Source organism: Papio anubis, chromosome 11 (assembly GCF_008728515.1).
Source record: "Papio anubis isolate 15944 chromosome 11, Panubis1.0, whole genome shotgun sequence".
NCBI classification, from domain to species: Eukaryota; Metazoa; Chordata; class Mammalia; order Primates; family Cercopithecidae; genus Papio; species Papio anubis.
Genome location: NC_044986.1, coordinates 70,679,831 through 70,704,175, shown reverse-complemented (window position 1 = coordinate 70,704,175; position 24,345 = coordinate 70,679,831). Strand labels below are relative to the sequence as shown.

The following is a 24,345-nucleotide window of genomic DNA, read 5'->3' as shown; positions in this document are numbered from 1 at the left end:
GAATATTGCTTCAGCCCAGGAGTTCAAAGTTACAGTGAACTATGATCATACCACTGCACTTCAGCCTGGGTGACAGAGCAAGACTATGCCATTAAAAATAAAAAATTATTGGTGGCTCACACCTATAATCCCAGCACTTTGGGAGGCCGAGGCGGGCAGATCACCTAAAGCCAGAAGTTCAAGACCAGCCTGACCAACATGGAGAAACCCCGTCTCTACTAAAAATGTAAACTTAGTCAGGCATAGTGGTGCATTCCTGAAATCCCAGCTACTCAGGAGGCTGAGGCAGGAGAATCACTTGAACCTAGGAGGCGAAGGTTGCAGTGAGCCAAGATCGCACCATTGCACTCCAGCCTGGGCAACAAGAGCAAAACTCTCATCTCAAAAAAATAAAAAATAAAAATAAAAAATTTGGCAGGTCATGGTGGCTCATGCCTGTAATCCCAACACTTTTGGAAGCCAAAGCAGGTGGATCACCTGAGAATTTCAGACCAGCCTGGCCAACACAGTAAAACCCTGTCTCTACTAAAATTACAAAAAATTAGCCGAGTGTGGCAGCACATGCCTGTGATCCCAGCTACTTGGGAGGTTAAGGCAGGAGAATTGCTTGAGCCTGGGAGGCAGGGGTTGCAGTGAGCCGAGATCGTACCACTGCACACCAGCCTGGGTGACAGAGTGAGACTCTATCTCAAAATAAATAAATAAATAAATAAATAAATAAATAAATAAATAATTTAAAACATGTTTTAAATAAAGTCAGGCCAGGCATGCTGGCTCACACCTGTAATCCCAGCACTTTGGGAGGCCGAGGCGAATGGATTTCCTGAGGCCAGGAGTTCAAGACCAGCCTGGCCAACCTGGCAAAACCCCATCTCTACTAAAAATACAAAAATTAGCCAGGCGTGGCCGGGCACGGTGGCTCACTCCTGTAATCCCAGCACTTTGGGAGGCTGAGGCAGGCAGATCACAAGGTCAGGAGTTCAAGACCAGCCTGGCCAAGATGGTGAAACCCCGTCTCTACTAAAAATACAAAAATTAGCTGGGCATGGTGGCGGGCACCTGTAATCCCAGCTACTCAGGAGGCTGAGGCAGCGAACTGCTTGAACCATGGAGTCAGAGGTTGCAGTCACCCAAGATCCTGCCACTGCACTCCAGCCTGAAGACAGAGTGAGACTGTCTCAAACAAACAAACAAAAAAAATTATCCGGGTGTGATGGCAGGCGCCTATAATCCCAGCTACCCAGGAGGCTAAGGCAGGAGAATCTCTTGAACCTGGGAGGTGGAGGTTGCGGTGAGCCAAGATCACACCACCGCACTCCAGTCTGAGTGACAGTGAGACTCTATTTCAAAAAATAATAAATAAATAAATAAATAAATAAATAAATAAAGTCAGCAAAGGGAAAGATCACCTCCATCTCAAAAGAATTTAATAGACTATATTATCTCTGTTATTTACTAGCCAAATAAATAACTCAAAACTGGCAGAGGCTTGTTTTCTGAATCACCCTGTTAGGAATGAGTTACCCACTACTGCTCTGTAAGGACAGAGGAACTTTACCTGGCACGGAGGTCAGCCACTTGATCAGTCATCTGCCCTAGCATTTTGCAGGTTCCCAGAATCTCCCTGCGTTCTTTGCCTGCACAGAGTTCACCAACTTTTCCAGCTTCATCTAAGATCTGTCTGATGGCCTGCTCACCAGCATCCCCTAAAATAAACAGATATTCAATATCTACACTGTTGACACATTCATTATTTAGAGAGGATACTTTACAAGTCATTTCATTCACCAAGGAATGGATGATTTTAAACAAGAGGAGTGAATAGAAGGCAACGTATCTGATAGCTAACAGCCAAGCAGTGCCCTTAAACCATAGGGGGAGGTTTCAACCACAGACATTGCGAAAAAAGATACTTGGAACCATATCTATTTGGAGATACTAAGTAGCTTGTGGTAAGAATATGGATGATGAAAACAGACTCTAACAATTTAATAGTATTTAGGACCTCCAACCTCCTTTAGGTTTTTCACACTCATTCAAATATTAATCTAAAACAGAATAAATATTGTATTAGAAAATCAATAAAGCCTAGTGCAATAACCTATTTGGGTCTTATCTTTATACAGTCAACTTCACTTCCCAATTCTCATTGGCATCATGATTTGATCTGCTTAATTAAGTAGTCTATTGAGATAAATGGAAGTCTGCTCAATGGGAACTGGAAAAGAAGAACCTTTATTGAAAATAATTACCTTTTGGATTCAGGGAAGGGGAGGACGAATAATTTTGCAAAGAATGCCCAGCTCAGTGTGACTTACTCCTCCATGATTAGAGGTGATCGAATCTATTTCCTTCATCCTTTTAAGGCCTACTACTTGTTTCAGTTACTCAAAACTATCAGATAATGGGGTATTCCCCATAATGTTACAGTAGTTCTCTCAAATGATGAGATTATGGGAGAATTTCTTTCTTTCTTTCTTTCATTTGCTTGGTTTTTAGCTTATCATTGTATCTATCAGAAAAGCAGAACTAAAGGGTTACCTGGGAAGGCACTAGGGTCATGGAGCCAATCTTTGGCCTGGTTCAGTTTGGAGTCTATGGAGGCCAATGCTCTCTTCATGGCTTCAGTGTCCTTTTGGAAAGAAATCCCACAATTACTTTCTTTGCAAAGTTGAGATACCATGATACAAAGTAAGACAGAGAAGAAGTTACAGCATTAACATACATAGCTAAGGTAGTCAGTCCTACAAAGGCCTTAAAAATATTGTCACCACACCACAATTCTCATTTCTGTCAAAATGCAGCATCTTGCATGCAAATCTTCAGTTAATTCTACTCTGTTGCTAAACAGAGTAGAATTGGGTTCCCTATTGCTAAAACTGTGAAAACTGGTAAAATTGCTCAAGCCAGAATATGTTTAATGTCTTCAGCAGGAAAAAGCCCTGTTGTCACATGCCTCATTATCAGCCTTTCCACTAGTCAACATTCATCTACTGCAGCCTTGCCAAAGCCCCTCCCACTTCAGAGAAGCCTCATTAGCATGTGGTGCCACAAATCACAGTTCTTTTATATCTTGTTTTGAAATGCACACGCTGGATGATGTTTCACTATATTCAATTAACCTGAAAAACTTGGAATTACTGGTTGGAAGAAACAATTGAAAATGTTAATCTAGCAATTTAATTTTAATTCCACAAATAAACCCCTCAAAGTAATATAATTTAAAAGTGTTTTCTGACCTTCCCTGCTATTCCTCATTCTTAGTTCCCTTACCATCCCTCACCTGGAAGAAGATGCAGGATAGAATAAATGGGTCTCAGCTTATTGTTTACAACCAGGATTCATGAGGACTATCAGGAAACTAGCATAAAATCTCCCAGGATACACCAGGAGAAGCTGAAACAACAGACTAATCACTTTAAATATATATAAGTATTTCAGTAAATGTTTTAAAATACATAAAAACACAGAGAACAGTATAACACCAGCCATCTCTTAAGTCTCTATTTAGCATCTTCAAAGACCATCTATCTTCCTTTTTGCTGTAGGAAACTGACTCTTACAGAGTTAAGCGATCAAAGCACAAAGTTAACCTCTAAAATTCTAGACAATGTTCTAGCTTCAGTTTCCAATCCTGCACAACTGGGGTTCTTAAAAGTGTTGCACCACTAGTTTTCCACACGGGGGCACCAGGAGCACCCCCACTTCCAATTCAAAAAAGACCCAGCACTATCACAAATAAGCATTGGCAGCACCCATAGTTAGGCTCAAGGTCCACAACTGTTCCAAAGCACCTATTCAAAAGATAGATCTCTCAACTGTAGGAATCCCTCCTTCCCCTTCTAAACAGACACAGATTATTCTCCTGTTGAATCCTTAGCTATTTGAGGCTCTAAATAGCAAATTCTCAGCTATAGCAATGAAAAAGAAGTGAACTAAATTACCGAAAAAATTGAAAATAAAATATTTTTATTATCAAGTTATATGTAACTATAGTAGCTGTCAATAAAAGGCACAGTCATAAGAAGATTCATTTCAAAATCCACTTGTAATTAGAAGAAGATATGTGGTATTTTTTAAGTGCTTTGATTCTCAAATGGCTTGAATATCAGCAAATCTCTCCTATCATGTCTTACATTAATTTGTGCAGAAAACCTTGCCTTCAAAATTAATGCAAAGGTCAGCTTTAGCTTAATTCCAAATTAGCAAGACCTGAATCAATAACTTTTTAAAAGAATCTGAGGCCAGGCAACTCCTAACTTCAGAGAACTGGGTAGCCTTCAGGATCTAACACAGGTTATCTAGGCATAGGTTTTCTTTTAATCACAAACTCTTACTTAGGAAGTGTGTGCACATCCTGGAGAAAATTATGTCAGTGTAAAAATATTTCACTTAAAATCTGTTAAACCATTTTCCTAACACACTTTTATTTTCGGTGAGAAAAGCAATAGGTATTTATTACATTTCAAAAATCTAAATTCAAAGGGAAACGAAGGTCAGAAATTTTTATGTCTACTCTAGCATTAAAGGCTAGAAATTTAGTTTGGAAACTAAATTCAACTGACATGCATTGAATGTAATATGCCTTCCCTGCATGTTAGGTTCTGTTTGAGCTACTTTCCCCCTCCTTACCTCATTGAATCTCAAATTTAAATGTCATTTAAATAATACTATAAATTAAGTTTGTGGGAACTCACTCCTACAAACCTAATTTGATGTCAGGTTTATTGACTCCAAACCTCATTGCTTATCAAATGAAACAAGATTTTTTTTTTCTTTTACCAAGGAGAGTTGCTAAAGATTCTACTAATCTCCTACAATAGTCAGCAAATCTCTGCCTTGTCAGTTTTGACTTTGGTTAATACTGCAGAGAAAATAAGCTCCAGAAATCAAATTCATAATCTACAGTAACAAAAATGACTGCTTTTATTCTCCAATGCCCAAAAATGATTTGAAACACAATGGAAAAAAATGGTTTTTGTCTATTCAGCATCCTCAAAAATCATTTCTTTTTTTCTCCTCAATAAAGCTCTAATGGCCAGTACTGCAAGGAAAGAATGTAATTCTCAGGAAGTGAGTAATTTACTGCTCAGTGGGAGGTGTGACACCATCAAGAAGTTAACATGAAGAGATGTTCATTTTCCCCTAAAAGAAACCAATAGCCAATTTTGAATGAAGCCGCATTTAATAACTGGGACTTTCAATAAGTTACCAAAGTTTTTAACAGCATTAATTTTAGACAATTTTGGAGATTTAAAACAATAACTGAAAGAGCCATCTTAAATTCTTTCTGGAACACAGTAGGTTATAAGTAATCATTTTATTTTAGTCATATCTAGTAAAAACAAATGTGTTTAAGGTAATTTTTTTCCTCCTAAGACTTTCACATATATTTCTTTTGAAAGGCAGTCTTTATGATAGAATTGACAGAATTCTGTCATAAGCATATAGTATACAAACAATGAATATGACATAAACAAATTCGCTGGACAACTAGGACAGAAGTCAATTTGGGGATATATTTATAAAGGGTGAAAATAATCATAACCCTTGTGGTCAGCCATGCTATGTACCACAAAGCATTTTGCTAAACCTTGTCATGTAGGTCTGTAAGTATCCACAGTATAATTCAGATATGAAATAGAGGAGAGAAAAACTGCACCTTCATTTGAGTATTCTTCTCTATAAAAACTCAACTTTGGGAAAAAGAAAAGTCTCTACCAACTTCTTATCTGTTTTTGCTTTGTTTTTCAGGGGAGTTGTGGGTGTTGAAAGAGTGAAGTATAAAGAGACCAGGTCTAGTCATGTGGCTTCGGGGACAGCTGGCCTGAATCTATCTGGGTACTCCCCCCCATGTTATTCTCCTTCTTACCATAAAATTCTTATGAATTTATGTTTTAAATGAAAAAAAATACAGTGCCTTGGCACTCTTCCCTACATATCAAAAGATGGAACGACAACCTAAACCATTTGTACATGCTTTCCTAGGAACTGAAACACTGCTAAAATTAAATAGTTTAGGCCTCAGAACACCTGTGAATAATAATGACCTCCTTCTATGAACAGTCAAGAGAAACTTCAGTTAAAAAAGTGAAGTCCTGCAATCCTAAGCTCTTGAAAATTTTAAATATGGGGAATAAGGACCCCTCTCCATGACTGCCCACCATACTCTCCCTTCTCCCTCCACTAACACCTCCCTTCCCACTCCATCCCCTTTCTGACCTCATTTCCACCCACAAGTCAATGTTTTAAACCAGATGTTTCTGGTTTAAGATGTTTCTGGAAAGTATAGGTTGGGCAGTAGAACAAAATCTTACAAACTACATTTAAACAAAAGAAAGCTGTCTGGTCCTGAGACTTCATGCAAGTTACCTTCTCTGGGTCTCAATTCCTCATCTCTAAGAATACCTTCCCGGCTCTAAAAATCTATGCTGCCTATGACTGCACGATCAGATGTACCAACCAAAGATAACTGAGATCAGAAGGGAAACATCAATTTATTTTGGGATTTTCTCCTCATGGGAGCAGGGAGATAAAATATCATAAATGCCTGAATTAACTATTTATCTCAAGCTCTTAGAGATATTTCATTCTATTAGCTGCTAAAAACAAAACACTAGAACACCTGCTCATAGAAAGCCCACAAATGACCTTTTTATTTTTTTTATTTTTATTTTTTTAACAAATCAACTCTTAAATCCCAATGGTCTGCAAGTAAGGGGTAGTATTACGCGATCACAAGTTCTAACCAACATTTCCTGCCTTTGTTAAGTTTGGTATTTTTATTTTTATTTTTTTAACAAATCAACTCTTAAATCCCAATGGTCTGCAAGTAATTACGCGATCACAAGTTCTAACCAACATTTCCTGCCTTTGTTAAGTTTGGTATCTTCTGTATCAGGGATCTGAATCAGTCACTGCTTTTACCCACCACCAGCCCAGGACCACAGTGGGGAGAAACCCACCACAGGAACTAATTCTGAATAATAGAATTTAATGATTCAAGGTGCAAAGCTGCGGGAGTGCCTATGTAGGGTTCAAAGTCTTAGCAGTGAAAATTTTTTTTTAATTTTTTATCTCACTTCCTCTTAATTCTCAGCATGCATCAAGATACAAGTAATATAAATACCAAAAAAATTAAATGTAGAGCACTAAATTTACAAAGGGTAGAATTAGAATTGTGTTTAACTCAAATTCTTTTAATAAATAATATATTCTCAGAAAAAATGCTAATTTGATTTTTAATGATCACTATAAAATGATTGTTGATTTAAGAAAAGGAAACTTTTTACTTTTAAAATAAGTGAAGTGTTTAAAGTCAAAGTTACTTTTAAATTTGTAAATGTGCAATTTGAATATAGGTATAAAAGGTAAAATAATCAGTTATTGCATTGCCTCTTTAAAATCTTAACTTATTCGGCAAGACGCACTTTTACCAAGAATTTTTTCCACTTACTTTCTTCCCCCACTTTTCTAGAGGAATCATCACTTTCCAGAAGAATACTGCACCAATGGGGAGGCATGAAACAAGTATGGTAAGACAAAGTTAATTATTTATTGGTAGGTGCGAGAAGAGGTGAAAGACACTGTATGCATTAAACAGAATGGGAACCCAGCCGTCACAGTCAGACAGAAGGTCTGATTAATTCACTGCTTACAGTGGAGCAATGAAAGATGCATAATGCTACAAAACTGAAAAAGAGTCAAAATCCTAATTACCAATTTCTATTTTCAGGGTAAATTTTTTTTCTATTTTTGTAACCAATAGAAATGATGACTTTTAGAGGGTGAGGAAAGGTAGAGTGGATGGGAACCAGGTTAGGAGGAAGACTTATCAAGTACATCTTTTTGCAGCACTTTGATTTTTGAACCACATAAATGTATAACAAAAGCAAAATTAGGTTAAAAATAAACCTCTTTTTTTTATTCTGATGTCATTAGGTTAAAAAATAAGCATCTCTTGTTCATTCTGATGGTCAGTAGATTAAAAAATAAACATCTCTTGTTCATTCTGATGTCATCATGTACTTGAGTTGAGCTGATTTAATTTACCTTCTTTCATTTCAGATGAAGTTAGTTTTGTAGCATCCTAACAAATTGGTTTTCCTCAGCATAAAACTAGGACCAGCTACAAGACTGTGCATGGTAAGTACCGGGTCTATTGCCCTTGTATCCCCAAGTGCCTAATCCTGGCCCTGAAAAACTCAACTGCCTACATTTTTTTAATGAAAGAAGCAGCTCTTGATGGTACTTGCACAAAATAAAGCTCAATAACATGTATTCACTAAATGATGGATAGCTTTTCCGTTCTGAAAATAGAGAAACATTAAGGTTAAAATGCCTGTTCCTCCTTATTACTTTTTCTCAGTTGCTAGAAGCAAAAGAAAGAGAATAAGCAAAGAGCTTGTGTTAGGGGAACATGAGGTCATGGAGAACTACAGCTAATTCAGTTTGGACAGCAGAACATGCAGTGAGCCATGGAATGAAGTTAGGAAGACCTTTAGACACACTTCACTTCTGTTTTCCTTTGGATTTTGAAGGCTAGGATTATTATGAAGGACAGGTGCCTCATCTAAGCTCTCTAGCCTACCCTTTTTCATTATGGATTAAAACCTCAACGATGCATCTCCAAAAGCAAAATTTCAGAGCCCACAAGGAAAACTGGTGGGAGAGGCAGATACAGAGATAGCATCAGCTGGAAGTCTCCTTTCCCACCAGCAGGGTCCACAGGTAACTCATTCACCCAGCCACCTGGGGAATCCTGCTCCTCAAATGAAGACCAGGCCAAAAAAGATCCCAGGAGCCTACTCAAAGAAATGAAAGTACCCACCAAATATAGGCAGCCTGATAGCCCATAGTAATGTCTTTCCTTTAGCTTTCCCCAAAGAAATCACTCAATATGAGCCAGAGTCAGTCTCCCCAGCACTGCCTAGAGTCCCATATTAAATCACATTCTGACGCACATTCAAGCACGGTGTTACACACAGAATAAGGCACGGCACACAGCACAAGAAAACCTCACAGACATGCTTTTTCTCTTTTTAAGCGAAAAAGAAACTAGAGGGCAAGAGAAAGCTTACCTTCTAAACGTGAGAAAAAGAATAAAACAAAAGAACAAAAAAAGATGCATAAAGAAGTCATAACAGGGAAGTGAAAGTTGTCAACTATGCAAAAGCAAAATTAAATAAAATATCAGAGTTAAAATGATTTTACCACATAGATTTAAAATACAGTCTTAGAATCTATTCAAGAACTTCGTATCAATGAGAAAATGTCTCTGTGAATCCATAGTTAAAATAAGTTTATTTACTCTATATAATTAAATTAGCTTTCTGGGCAACAAGAGAGAGGGCTGGTGATTTCAGGCCCCAGCTTTTACATTTCCTTATAGAGGTCCTGGAGAACCTACTGCTGTACTGAGCACCCAATTGAAGTCATACTACAAAATCCCTTCTTTAGTTGACTACCAGCCTTCTGGGTGGCCCTGGAGACACTGGGGTCACACATGGGAAAGCTAGATCTTGGGGACATTGTGTTCCCCCCAATGCCTACACATCTTGGGCTCCTACAAGGAAAGTATAAACCTAAGTATCTCTGTTCCCCTAGACTGGAAAGCTTAGTTGACAGTCATTAAACAGGGAGCAGCAGACCAGAGCAGCAGCAGCAACACAAAACCACTGCTGACGAGCTCTAGAAGGAATCTGCTAGCCCCTCTGGGGTCCTAAAAGAGATTCCCGACAAAGGGTGAAGGGATCCCTCAAACTAACTGAGCAATGTGCAGACTAATAAAATTAAACCTTCCTTGGGAAAAATGGAATGATCAAGGGACATATTTAGAAATGCCAAGAGTTTCCTCTAGATTTCTCTGGATCAAAGATTGGTTAAAGAACAGTTTTCCATAAAGTTCAGAATTACTGACATATCTGTATCTTATTTAGTCAGCTGGGAACAACCACCCATATACAAGGCAGAGCTCCCATCCACAGGAATATACTCTTCCACCAGTCCAGCCAATGAGACTCCAGCCTGATGGAAAAGCTATAAATCTCAGCCTTAAACCAGTATTTACCCCACATGCCTATTTACTTGTTCTACCTTAGAACAAAGGAAATTAGCAAAGATAGCAAGTAACCTATGAAACAAAAATGAAGAAGAAATTACTTTCACAATATCTGAGTACTCTTATGCTACAAAAATTACAAGATAAAGTATGAGACAGGTGCCAATCAAAACCCACAGTGGGGTAGAGTTAGGGATTTTGCTTATTTCTCCACTAAGAACACTTACCTTGCTGGCCCAGGCATCTTCATCCCAAGAGGTGAGTTGTAACACACGAATTATCTCATTAATTTCAGCACTCATTTTTTCTACAGTAAAATTGCGATTTTTTAAAGCTTCCTCTATGCCTTGGTTTTTTGAGTTTTTAGTTGTTACAAAAATCTTCATAGCTGTAAAAATAAAAGATCAGAAACTAGGCTTGGAATTTAATCTTGTTGTATAACAATATTCACAAAAGATGTTCTACACTTTGGATGTTTTCGGCTTTTAAGGTCCTAAAGTGAATATACAAAACAAACACTACAAGTCTGACAATAAAGTTCCAACATTAGCAACCTTTATTGTAAAAATAAAAAAGAGAAAGAAAACTCAAGGTACAAAGACACCATCACAACATGATTAAGTAACTAATTTAACCTGCATATGCTGATGACCTGCAATCACAAAATATCTAATATCTTTCTAAATCAGTTATCATCCTGGTCCTCACCCTGGCTCCATCCACTACAAACCTAATGGGACAATATGAAAACTGTCAGTAATACTCTGAATGGCACATCCTGCTGCCCCTGATCCCAGCAAAAGATCCCAAAATGTCAAGTTTATCATCCAAGATTTTTCTCAACATGTAGCTTGGACTTGCTAACCCCCAAACATAAAGAAGAAAAAAATAATGTCTGGGCGTGGTGGCTCACACCTGTAATCCCACCCCTTTTGGCGTGATCTCGGCTCACTGCAACCTCCGCCTCCTGGGTTCGAGCAATTCTCCTGCCTCAATCTCCTGAGTAGCTGGGATTATAGGCATCCACCACCATTCCTGACGAATTTTTGTTTTGTTTTGTTTTGTTTTTAGTAGAGACGGGGTTTTGCCATGCTGGCTAGGCTGGTCTTGAACTCCTGACCTCAGGTGATCCACCCGCCTCAGCCTCCCAAAGTGCTGAGATTACAGGAGTGAGCCGCCCCACCTGGCCTCCTGAACTCTTACACTTATGTCCTTTTTTAGCTACCACCCGAAACACCAAAGCAGGTAGTTGGAAGTCACAATGACATGAGTCACTAGATTTTTATAATAAAATTGCCTTCTGAGAATTAACTAATTAACCCACAACTTGACTAAGATAATTCATATAAACCATGAGATGTCTGGCATATACTAGACACTCAATAAGTGCAACTCCCTTTTGCTAGAAGAGGCAGCAGCCACCATGTTTGCATTTCAGGGTGCTGCCCAATGGGAAGGTGGTCCCAGCTGGTGACTAAAGAACTGATCTACTCATGATGTAAAGAATAGTTAAATATCTTTTAGGAAAAACTGTATTAATACACACTAAAAAGGGCTCTGAGTTCATGTCTTTATCATATGGTGCTCTATAATATCCATTCCAGCTCCTAATTATTTTTCTATAACACAAATAAAGGTGTGAAAATTTAATATCCCAGACTAGAGTTTATAGAGGAGAGTCCACCTCCCAGGAAAGGGGCTTGTTAGAGCTTTAGGAGAACAGAATTAGGCCACAGGAAGGCAATTTCAAACAAAGAACAGGAGAAGGACAGTGTTAGAGAAGAAGACTGGTTCTCAGCCAATCAGCTACAGCCATCATGTGATAACCAATCAATCAGGCCTCATTTGTACCTAGGCTGAAGGATATGCAGTGAAGCCACAAAAGAAAATGAATCTCATGCCAGGAGCCATAGCTCACGCCTGTAATCCCAGCACATTGGGAGGCCGAGGCAGGCAGATCACGAGGTCAAGAGATCAAGACCATCCTGGCTAACATGGTGAAACCCTGTCTCTACTGAAAATACAAAAATTAGCTAGGTGTGGTGGTGCACACCTATATCCCAGCTACTAGGGAGGCTGAGGCAGCAGAATCGCTTGAACCCAGGAGGCAGAGGTTGCAGTGAGCTGAGATAGCACCTCTACACTCCAGCCTGGCGACAGAGTGAGACTTTGTCTCAAAAAATAACTAAATAAATAAATAAATAAAAGAAAATGAACCTCAGAGTTTAGAACACACTAACATTTTTTTCCCCGTATAAAATAATGTACAGGCAGGAAGTACCTGAAATGAGAACTGGCAGCAACTCTTTCACGGTGTTCATTGAGTTCACCAACATCACTCGGTGCTCCTGGTGAGTCAGCTCCTGCTGTCTCTCGTCAATCATCTTGGCCATCTTAGTCATTCCTGGGGCACAAAGAAGAAACTGTGCAGGGTGAGTAGTGAAACAATCCAGGGTCTGGCTTTCCCAGCCAGACCACTCTAAATCCATTATGAAATACTATGAAAATTCAAACCGATTGCTCACTTATTTAAACAACAGACACCATCACTGAACTCTAATATTTATGCAACATTACTCTTTTCAACGAAAGTAATGTATGAAATGTAAACCCTAAATGTGATAAACATTTTCATATTTTGATATAAATACATTCACAAATATTAAACATCTAAATGAATAAATATATATTTATTAGAAAGAAATTCACAGGTCAGGGAAAAACGTTTTGCCAGGCTTCTATGCATACAGATTTCATGCCATGTCTCTGAACTCTCTACTATGTTATGTAAAAATCTCACATGAGCCTAGTACTGAATCTAGTGGCTGAAAAAAGGCCTAAGAATGACAATGATATGTTTTGTTTTCATCTTTCTATTTTTCTGTACTTTCCAATTTGTCCAAAATAAGCATGTACTAGTTTTATAATTAGAAACAAATAGAAATATTATAAAAATAATTATAGGGATGACAGTGTTTGAAAGCATCTGGTGTTTTGGAATCAGTCTGCTAGCACTTTTTGTTTATGTTGGTTGTTACTCAAAGGCGCTATGTGATTCTCCAAAGCTTTGATTTTCAAATTGCTCTAGGATTTCTCAAGTCGTCTCACAGACCATCAAGACCAAAGAGAAGCAGAGGTGGGGCTGCTCCTGCTTCACCCAAAGTAGCTCCATTTTGTCTTTTATGTTTGGGGATTCTGCATAAGATTCCATTTGGGGAAATACATTTTTGCCAGTATTATGAGAAATTTTAAGAGGACTACTATAAAACCACCAGAGAAACCTATTTCCAGGTGATCTTCAGTGATGGCTCAAATTCTTAACTGCCATTAAGTTTTATAGAACACCTACACTAGAACCTCATAAATATGTCGTTAATTAAAAATCAACATTTCACATAAAACAAATGAATTTTATAAAGTGGTAAAAATCAAGTTAAACAGATTAAACATCTAACATATCTTGTCACTGGTCTAATTCATACTTTAAAGACCCTCAAGTTCAAGTTATGTCTGTAACATCAAAAGCTGGTATCCGTTTATATATTTTGAATATTTAATGCTCAGATGCCTAAATAATCATTTCAAAATAAAATTTAATCACAATAGTTCTTCTCTCCTTCTAGATCTGATTATATTATGCAGCCTTGGCCGGGCGCGGTGGCTCAACCCTGTAATCCCAGCACTTTGGGAGGCCGAGGCGGGTGGATCACGAGGTCAGGAGATCGAGACCATCCTGGCTAACATGGTGAAACCCCGTCTCTACTAAAAAAAAAATACAAAAAACTAGCCGGGCGTGGTGGCGGGCGCCTGTAGTCCCAGCTACTCGGAGGCTGAGGCAGGAGAATGGCGTAAACCCGGGAGGTGGAGCTTGCAGTGAGCCGAGATCGTGCCACTGCACTCCAGCCTGGGTGACACAGCGAGACTCCGTCTCAAAAAAAAAAAAAAAAAAATATTATGCAGCCTTCGGTTAGGGCATGAATTCATAATAGTAGGCAGGCTAATTAGCAAGCTAAGAGGTCATAAAGAACTACAGGCCAGCTGGCAGACAGTGAAGGAATGCTGTGTAATATGGAATGAAGAGATCAGGATACAGGATGGCCTTCAGCATTACAGTAATAGAAAACTATTTCCTACATTCTCCAGTAGCAGTATTTGCAATGTTTGGTTTAATTCATTTGACAAGGCCAGGATATATAGAAAGCAGATTCAGATACCAGAGACAATGACATCACTTCAAAGCACAGCATCAGCTCCATCAACAGAGCAGACACCTGAAAGTCCAATTCATCTTCACCTATCTTCTGCAAAAAGTAGGAAGAGGGTACCCTTTCCTTTGGCTCCAACATGAACAACCCTTAAAAAATGTTATAGAAATTGGATATAACTAACCTGGCCCAAGATTCTTTGTGTAAGTGACCAAATCTTCCATAGTCTCCACCACCTCTGCCACTGTAAGATATTCCAAAATTCCTTTGCAAACTCTAATAATTTTACGGACCTGAAAATATATTTCAGAGTATTCAATCACATGAGTGGACAACTAGCAAACACGGTAACACGGATGTGCAGCATTCAACATATTTTCATTCTAAACAATCATCATTCTTCCATTATTATCTTTAAGAGTAGGCTTTTTGGCCGGGCGCGGTGGCTCAAGCCTGTAATCCCAGCACTTTGGGAGGCCGAGGCGGGCGGATCACGAGGTCAGGAGATCGAGACCATCCTGGCTAACATGGTGAAACCCCGTCTCTACTAAAAATACAAAAAACTAGCCGGGCGTGGTGGCGGGCGCCTGTAGTCCCAGCTACTCGGAGGCTGAGGCAGGAGAATGGCCTGAACCTGGGAGGCGGAGCTTGCAGTGAGCCGAGATCGCGCCACTGCACTCCAGCCTGGGTGACACAGCGCGAGACTCCGTCTCAAAAAAAAAAAAAAAAAAAAAAAAAAAGAGTAGGCTTTTTGTCTCAGATTTCCTACCTCAGCCTCGTCGAAGGTAAGGAGCAGGTCTGATGTTCCAGAGAGGATGCCCCTTGACCCATCAATTAGATAGTCTCGAGCAGGCACTGAATAAGGGTCTGACTGAAGCATCTGAGCTGCCTGGACAAGCTTGGTGCAAGCATTCTCCACCCTATGGGGAAGAACACAGGTTAAGACACTGGCAGAACCACACAGAAGAACACTATATGCAAATACAAAGACAGAATATGCATGTAAATTCACACTTTTTTTCCCTACATGAAAAATAGCCAAGACCAATTGACAATAGGATCCAAGTTTTTAGATTTTACAATTTAGGCAGGGCGCAGTGGCTCATGCCTGTAATCCCAGCATTTTGAGACCCCATTTCAAATAGAAAATTACAAAATTACAGGTAAAAGCAGCACATTCATTCAGTGCACTGCCCTTATTCTTTATTTCCTGACAACAAAAAATGATGAGAAAACATCTGGGCTCTTTGACTTTAGGTTGCTCTAGCTCTGTAATGCCTTTGTTTCCTTGTTCCCCCCCCCCCACCCCACCCTACACACACTGTCATTAAAAGACACTGCACAAAGAACTGAAATCCTTGGCATCATTTTCAGATCTAACGTCTGGAAATAAAATGCCAAAGTATGGTGTTAAGTGAAATTTAATAACTAAACAAAGCAAAGGAATAGGAAGAAACACAAAGAAAAAGTATGAAGCAATGCATAAATTTCTCACTCATTCATCTAGCTAAATAAATTTGTTTGATAAATCCATTGGACCATTTGAAAATAGATTGTTTTTTGTTTATTTTTTTTTTGTTTTGTTTTTGAGGCGGAGTCTTGCTCTGTAGCCGGACTGGAGTGCAGTGGCTGGATCTCAGCTCACTGCAAGCTCCGCCTCCCGAGGTTCGTAATTCTCCTGCCTCAGCCTCCGGGTAGCTGGGACTACAGGCGCCCGCCACCTCGCCGGCTAGTTTTTTTGTATTTTTAGTAGAGGCGGGTTTCACCGTGTTAGCCAGGATGGTCTCGATCTCCTGACCTGAAGTGATCCAGCCGTCTCGGCCTCCCAAAGTGCTGGGATTACAGGCTTGAGCCACCGCGCCCGGCCGAAAATAGATTGTTAAAAGAAAATAAAAACAAAAAATTAAAATGAAAATATATTGTTAATTAAAGGTCACTAGTATTAGTAACTAAGTCAGTTATTAATAGTTTATTTAATATTAATATAAGCAACCAGGTCAGCTAAAGGTTGAGTGGCAGGAGGGGAACTGGGGAGGGATTCATTTAAAAGAGGAACCCAAAATGCATACACCAAGTATTCTCTTTGCCTTCCTTGTACTAATAAAATGTATTCATTCATTCAATTATTCATCCACACAGAGTTGAAAATAACCTAATAGATCATCTCCTCTAGTCTCATATTCAATATAGCCATTATGTTGTGACTGAGTAACTTATAAAGATAAGAAACAAACTGCTTAAAGTTAAAATTCTTAGCCAAAATTATACATTCTCATTTGAAAACACAGAAAATGTCACCTGCAAATAAAAGCCTACCTCACAGGGTTATTTTGAGGATAAATGAAGTAATACAGAAACTCCACAAGTATAAAGCAGTATTACATTGTTAACAAGTAGAATTAAACCAACTTATGAATTTCAACTACATAAGAAGCACTGGTCTGTGGACACTGTAGGTATGTATATAAGGATGTAAAAAGCACTATTCTAACTCTCAAGGAAAATACTTTACTAAGGCAAGACACAAACATTGGCAGAATAAGCCAATAAATGGCAGGGCGCGGTGGCTCATGCCTGTAATCCCAGCACTTTGAGAGGCCAAGGTGGGCGGATCACTTGAGGTCGGGAATTCGAGACCAGCCTGGCCAACGTGGTGAAATCCCATCTCTAATAAAAATACAAAAATTAGCCAGGCATAGTGGTGGACATCTGGAATCCCAGCTACTTAGAAGGCTGAGGCAGGAGAATCAGAGGCAGAGGTTGCAGTGAGCCGAGATCATGCCACTGCACTTCAGCCTGGGTAACACAGTAGGACTCTGTCTCCAAAATAAACAAACAACAACAACAAAAAATTAGGCAGTACATAATAAATATCAGTGAAGGGCAAGACCTGTTTGATGTGGCATTTGATCGGGCTTAGAGGACTGGATATTTTGTTCTTTTTATTTTTAAAATTAAAATTTTAATTTGATTTTAAATATATAATATATATTCATACATATTACACAAGTATATATACATACTTAAAACCAAAAGGGCATATATTGAAAAATCTCCTTCCCTTCACTATCTTCCATGCACTCATTCCATCCTACTTGCAACCAATATAGAGTTTCCTCCAATGTTGTATTTCCTCTGTATGTAAATGTCTTCATAAAGCATTTCAGGCCTAAATGAAGCAAAAATGTACATTTCCCCTTTTTACACAAATAGGATCATACTATGTACACTCGCTGTATTCTGCTTTTTTCACTTAGGTGTTGTTCTATTAAAAGTACATAAAAAGGGCCAGGCGTGGTGGCTCACACCTGTAATCTCAGCACTTTGGGAGGCCATGGCAGGTGGATTACTTTAGGTCGGGAGTTCGAGATCAGCCTGGCCAACATGGTGAAACCCTATCTCTACTAAAAGTACAAAAATTAGCCGGGCATGGTGGCAGGGACCTGTAATCCCAGCTACTGGGGAGGCTGAGGCAGGAGAATCACTTGAACCCATTAGCTGGGTGTGGTGGCAGGCACCTGTAATCCCAGCTACACAGGAGGCTGAGGCAAGAGAATCGGTAGAACCCAGGAGGCAGAGGTTGCAGTGAGCCAGGATCAAGCCACTGCACTCCAGCCTGGGCGGTAAAGTGAGACTCAGTCTAAAAAGAAAAAAAAAAGCATTTTATAAAATAGTACCAGGTACTTTATAACCCCACCTTAACCAAATCCTCCTTCCTATTCTCCAGAGATAATTATTACTCTGAATGTTGTTAATTATTTTCTTGATTTTCTTTATACTTTTACCACCTATATATGTATACATACCTAAGCAACTTTTTGTTGAGTTCTGCCTATATTGGAACTTAAGCAGAATCATACTGTTATGCATGCTTCTGTGACTGTTCTTTTGGTTCAACACTATAATGTTCAGTCCATCATGTTAACAACTGTAGGTACTGTGTTGTATTCCCTGTAAGAATATACCAAAGCTGGCCAGGTGTGGTAGCTTACGCCTGTAATCTCACTCAGCACTTTGGGAGGCTGAGGTGGGCAGATCACCTGAGGTCGGAAGTTCAAGACCTGCCTGACCAACATGGAGAAACCCCGTCTCTATTAAAAATACAAAATGAGCTGGGCATGGTGGCACATGCCTGTAATCCCAACTACTCGGGAGGCTGAGGCAGGAGAATTACTTGAACCCGGGAGGCAGAGGTTGCGGTGAGCTGAGATCACACCATTGCACTCCAGCTTGGGAAACAAGAGCGAAACTCCGTCTCAAAAAGCAAAAAAGAATATACCAAAATTGATTTACCCATTCTACCTCTGCTGGATGTTAGAGGTGTTCTAGGTTCTTGTTTCTGTTATCAGTGTTAATATGAATAATAGTGCTATGAAAATTTTTATTCTGGCTCCTGGTACACATGAACAGAGTTTAGATTATATATCTAGTAACGGAAATACTAAATTACAGAAAATATATATACTCAACTTTACCAGGGAATGACAATCTGCTTTCCAAAATGACTGTATCAATTGAATACTTCTACCAGCAGTATACAAACTTGATCCTCAATGTCTGAACTTTTAATATGCCGTTCTAGTCAATGTGAAATGATAAATTATTGTGAATTTAATTTGCCTTTTTTTTTTTTTTTTTTTTTTTTGAGACAGGGTCTGTCTGTTGCCCAGGCGGCAGGTGCAGTGGTGCAATCATGGCTCACTGCAGCCTCAACCTCCTGGTCACCTCCCACCTCAGCCTCTCAAGTAGCTGGGACTACAGGCACACACCATCATGCCCAGCTAATTATGTTTATTTCTTTAGAGATGGAGTGTTGCCATGTTGCACAGGCTGGTCATGAACTTCTGGGCTCAAGCAATTCATCCATATCAGACTCCTAAAGTGCTGGGGGCCAGGCACAGTGGCTCACACCTGTAATTCCAGCACTTTGGGAGGCTGAGGTAGGTGGATCACTTGAGGTCAGGAGTTGGAGACCAGCCTGGCCATCATGGTGAAACACTGTCCCTACTAAAAATACAAAAATTAACCAGGCATGGTGGCAAGCGCCTGTAAATCCAAGCTACTTGGGAGGCTGAGGCAGGAGAATTGCTTGAACCTGGGAGGTGGAGGTTGCATTAAGTCAAGATCACGCCACTGGACTCCAGCCTGAGCGACAGAGTGAGATTCAGTCTGGAAAAAAAAAAAAAAAAAGTGCTGGGATTATAGATATGAACCCACTGTGCCCAGCCCTGCATTTTTCTTTTATTAATAAAACTGAGGATTGTTTGCTTGTTTCACTGTTTACTGGCCCCATGAGTTTTGATAGGTAGTGTTTTTGTCATTCATTTCTAACTGTCACTGTGATTTATTTAACAATAAATTGTTCGAGAATTTTAAAATATACTTCTACATATAAAGGACTCTTCCACTTACCTTCTCATCATTGATTTATCATTCAAATGAGTTGTGTAGAAAATGTGGTCTTAAGACACTAAAATGTATTTAGGCTAGCTTCATGGCTTAACATATGATTCAGTTTTATAAATTTTCTATGTGTTCTTAAAAAGAATGAGTGATCCAAATTTTAGGAAAAGCATTTTTCCTAAAAGTGTCTTTTGACACTTAAGAGTGTCTTTGTGGACAGGCACAGTGACTCATGCCTGTACTCCCAGTACTTTGGGAGCCCAAGGCAGGAGGATCACTTGAGCTCAGGAGTTCCAGACCAGTCTGGGTAACAGAGCAAGACCCTCTACTAAAAATAAAAAATAAAAAAAAAATAGGCAGGCACAGTGGTTCACAACTGTAGTCCTAGCTACTCAGGAGGCTGAGGCAGGAGGATTGCTTGAGTCCAGGATATCAAGGCTATAGAGAGCTATGATCATGCCACTGCACTCGAGTGTGGGTGACAGAGCTGGACCCTGTCTTAAAAAAAAAAAAAAAAAAAGTGTCTTTTGTATGCTAATAAGATGACTAGTGGCTAGGGGACCCTAGATAGCTTCAAAATGGAAGCTGGTTCCAGAAACATCAAGGCATGGTGAGAGAGTTTCTGGGTTGGTGAACACATCCGGGTGCTGGGAGGTGGTGCACCCAGACATCATGAAAGCTTCCTCATCATATCTTGCCCTATTGCATCTCTTCCATTTGGCTGTTCCTGGGTTGTATCCTTTATAATAAACTGTAACTATTTGAGTAAAGTATTTCCATGAGTTACATGAGACATTCTAGCGAATTATCAAACCCGAAAGCTGGGAGTTGCAGGAACTCCCATTTTTGTAGTAAAGTCAGACAGAAGTGTGGGTACACCAGGCACCCAATACTTGTGACTGGTATCTGCAGTGAGGAAAGTTTTATGAGACTAAGCACTTAAACCTGTGGAGTCTGACAGTAACTCTGGATAGTTAGTGTCAGAATTGAATTGAGTTGCTGAATACCAAGTTGGTGTCTGAAGTGTTGGAAGACTGGTTGTTGGTGTGGAAAAAAAAAACCCATACATCTAGTATCAGAAACATTGAGTAAAAACATCCCATTATTATATACATCAACGCTTGTCTACATTTATCAACAAACTGTCCAGTATCTTGGCTCATCATTCCCTCTTGTATTTCAGGTTTACGTCTGGGATCAGCTGACTTGTCTGAAGTACATTCTTTAGGATTTCCTCTAGTAAAAGTCTGCTGGTGACAAAATGTATCCGTTTTTGTTTGATAATGTCTATTTTGTCCTCATTCTTTGAAGACTATTATAGTAGTACAGAATTCTAAGTTGACAGTTATTTTATCAGCAAACTGAGGGCATTAATTCACTGGCATGGTAATGAAAGCAGGAGAGAAGGAGGTATGATGATGAAAGCAGAGATTGGAGTAATGTGGGGCTACAAGCCGAGGAAAGCAGGCAGCCTCTAGAAGCTGGAAAAGGCAAAGAAACAGTCTTTTCTAGAGTTTCCAGAAAGAATGTGGCCCTGCTGACTCACTTTGGACTTCTGGCTTCCAGAACTGTAAGATAATAAATTTGTGTTGTTTTAAACTACAAATTTTGTGGTGACTTGTCACAGCAGTAAGAGGAAACTCTCATCCAATCAAAAATTATCAGGTATACAAAAAGACATGAAAATACCACCAATAATGAAGAGAAAAGTCAATCATTCAAAACCAACCCAGGCCTGGTATCATGGCTCACGCCTGTAATTCCAACACTTTCGGAGGCTGAGGTGAGAGGAGGACTGCTTGAGGCCAGGAGTTCAAGACCAGCCTGGACAACACAGGGAGACCCTGTCTTCTTTTTTTTAGACAAAGTCTGGCTATGTTGCCCAGGCTGGAGTGCACTGGCGTGATAGCTCAATGCAACCTCCACCTGCTGGGTTCAAAGGATTCTTGTGCCTCAGCCTCCCAGGTAGCTGGGATTACAAGTTTATGCTACCACACCGCAACTGGCTAATTTTTCTATTTTTAGTAGAGATGGGGTTTTATCATGATGGCCAGGCTGGTCTCAAACTCCTGGCCTCAAGTGATCGACCCACCTCAGCCTCCCAAAGTGTTGGGATTATAGGTGTGAGCCACTGCGCCTGGCCAAGGAAGACCTTGTCTCTACAAAAAATTTAAAAATTAGCCAGGCACAGTGGCAAGTGCCCGTGGTCCCAGCTACTCGGGAGGCTAAGATGGGAGGATCACTTGAGCCCAAGAGGCCAAGGCTGCAGTGAGCCATTATTGTACCACCACACCCCATCTTGGATGACAGAATAAAATCCTATCTCAAAACAAAACCCACCTAGAAATGACAAAGATGACAGAATCAGTAGATAAGAACATTAAAATGGTTATAACTATATTCTACATGTTCAAAAAACAAAGTAAAGATTGAGCTGGGCACAGTGCTATGGTCTGGGAGGCTGAAGCAGAAGGATTGCTTGAGGCCAGGAGTTCAAGGCCAGCCTGGGCAATATAGCAAGACTCCATCTCTACAAAAAAAAAAAAAATCAGGCCAGGCATGGTGGCTCACACCTGTAATCCTAGCACTTTGAGAGGCTGGGGCAGGAGGATCTGCTGAGCTCAGGAGTTCAAGACCAGCTTGGGCAGCATGGCAAAAAATCCCTGGGCACCCCATTTTTACAAAAAAATAAAAAATTAGCCATGTGTGGTGGTGCATGCCTATAGTCCCAGCTACTCAGGAGGCTGAAGTGGCTGGATCACCTAAGCCCAGGGAATTCGAGGATGCAGTGAGCCATGACTTCACCACTGCACTCCAGCCTGGGCAACAGAGTAAGACTCTATCTCAAAAAAATAAAAATAAAAAATGTAATGGCACGGTGTCGCGCGCCTGTAGCCCCAGCTACTCTTGAGGCTGAGGTGGGAGGATCACTTGGGCCCAGGAGGTTGAGGCTGCAGTGGGCCATGATTGCACTCCATCCTGGGAGACACAGCAAGATCCTGTCTCAAAAAAAAAAAAAGTAGATTGTTTACACTAGTTACATAAATGGAAGATAGAGAAAAAGACCCAAATAGAACAACTAGATATGAAAGATATGTCTGGGATCTAAAAATACACTGTGAATTACTAGCAGATTAGATATTGCTGGGGAAAAAAAATAGTGAAATTGAAGTCATAGCAATAAAGACTATCCAAAATAAAACAGGGTGAAAAAAGATTTTAAAAAACAAACAGCATCAGTGAGCTGTGGGACAACTCCAAGCAACCTAATACATGTGTAATTAAAGTTTCCAAAGAAGAGAAGGTAGTGGGAGGGTAATATTTAAATTGTTTCCAGGGAACTTGAACATTTATGAAATTATAGCCAACAAACAAAAGCATCACCAACTACAAGTCTTGTGATATAGCTATTCATGAAATCCAGTTACTGTATAAGTTTTTCAAATTTGGAAAAAAAATGACAGGAATGACCATTATGGAGAAAGGAAACTGAAAAAGAAAAGATGAAATGGAAAAGGTTTACAGGAATAAAATTGATTATCACTAATGGTTCCCTTGTGTGGTAAAATGAAAGGTCCAAAACAGAGACTGCACCATTTTTTAATACAATAAGACATCTGATTTGCACATTAAAATTTAATGGCATTCATAAAAGCCAAACAAATCCCACTAAGACTAACCAGCAGTCAGAAACAGGAAGAAGTCTGTCTTGTGTACGGAAAATTGGATTTTATTTAAACATTCAAGCTCCCTAGCTTCTTAAAGTGATCTTGTATATTTTAATAGAAATCTGAATTTCTAAAAAGTATTTAAAGAATGAAAGTAGGGACAAGGTCAGTTTTCTAAATAATTGTATATCTTAACTATACACTAATAATATTTAATTAGATACTTTAAATCAATCAACTAGTACTTCTCTCTCCCTTTGAATCTTCAACCTAAATTGCTAGAAAAAAATCTTATGCTATATATCAAACAGACCAATGACAGCCTTATGGGATCCCTAAATATGCTTACTCATGACCCTCTAATACGTTCTTCCCAGAATTACCACCTACTATAATTTGAGACAATTTAGGAGAAGACCTTGAGTATGAGTAATTATTTTTTAAGAAAAAAAGAGCACAAATTCCTCAGTTCCATGTGATTTCAATTATCACTAACCAAGAAGATTAAATGTATGCCGAATAAGAGGAAAATACATTTAGAGATTATAAAAAGACTACCACAAGTCTTTTTTTCTTTGGAAACAGAGTCTCGCTCTGTCGCCCAGGCTGGGGTATAGTGGCGCGATCACAACTCACGGCAACCTCCATTTCCTGGGCTTAAGCAATCCTCCTGCCTCAGCCTCCCAAGTAGCTGGAACTACAGGAATGCACCACTATGCCCAGCTAATTTTTTTTTTTTGTATTTTGTGCAGATATGAGGTTTAATCATATTGCCCAGGCTGGTCTCCAACTCCGGACCTCAAGCGACCAACCCCCTTCGGCCTTCCAAAATGCTGGGATAACCACCACGCCCTGCCTACAAGTCCTTTTTAAGGGTTCTTTTATGCAGAAAAAGTGAGTTACTAAATTTTTTTTCTAGACAAGGTCTTGCTGTTACCCAGGGTGGAGTGTAGTGGTACTATCACAGCTCACTGTAGTCTCAACCTCCCAGACTCAAGTGATCCTCACA

At 39.6% G+C, this 24,345-nt stretch overlaps 1 protein-coding gene across 4 annotated transcripts in view; it reads right to left on the bottom strand.

The window, feature by feature from the left end:
• VCL (vinculin) overlaps nt 1-24,345 on the bottom strand; it is a 122,835-nt gene that overhangs the window by 34,957 nt on the left and 63,533 nt on the right. For 2 of the 4 annotated variants that reach the window (XM_009214623.4, XM_009214624.4), the window contains exons 3-8: nt 15,035-15,185; nt 14,450-14,558; nt 12,342-12,464; nt 10,288-10,448; nt 2,542-2,635; nt 1,559-1,706 (exon numbers count right to left, since the gene is read on the bottom strand). In XM_009214623.4, coding sequence (XP_009212887.1) covers nt 1,559-1,706; nt 2,542-2,635; nt 10,288-10,448; nt 12,342-12,464; nt 14,450-14,558; nt 15,035-15,185 — 786 coding nt within the window. The remainder of the gene's footprint in view (nt 1-1,558; nt 1,707-2,541; nt 2,636-10,287; nt 10,449-12,341; nt 12,465-14,449; nt 14,559-15,034; nt 15,186-24,345) is intronic. The other 2 variants (XM_003903744.5, XM_003903743.5) reach the window with 1 other exon arrangement.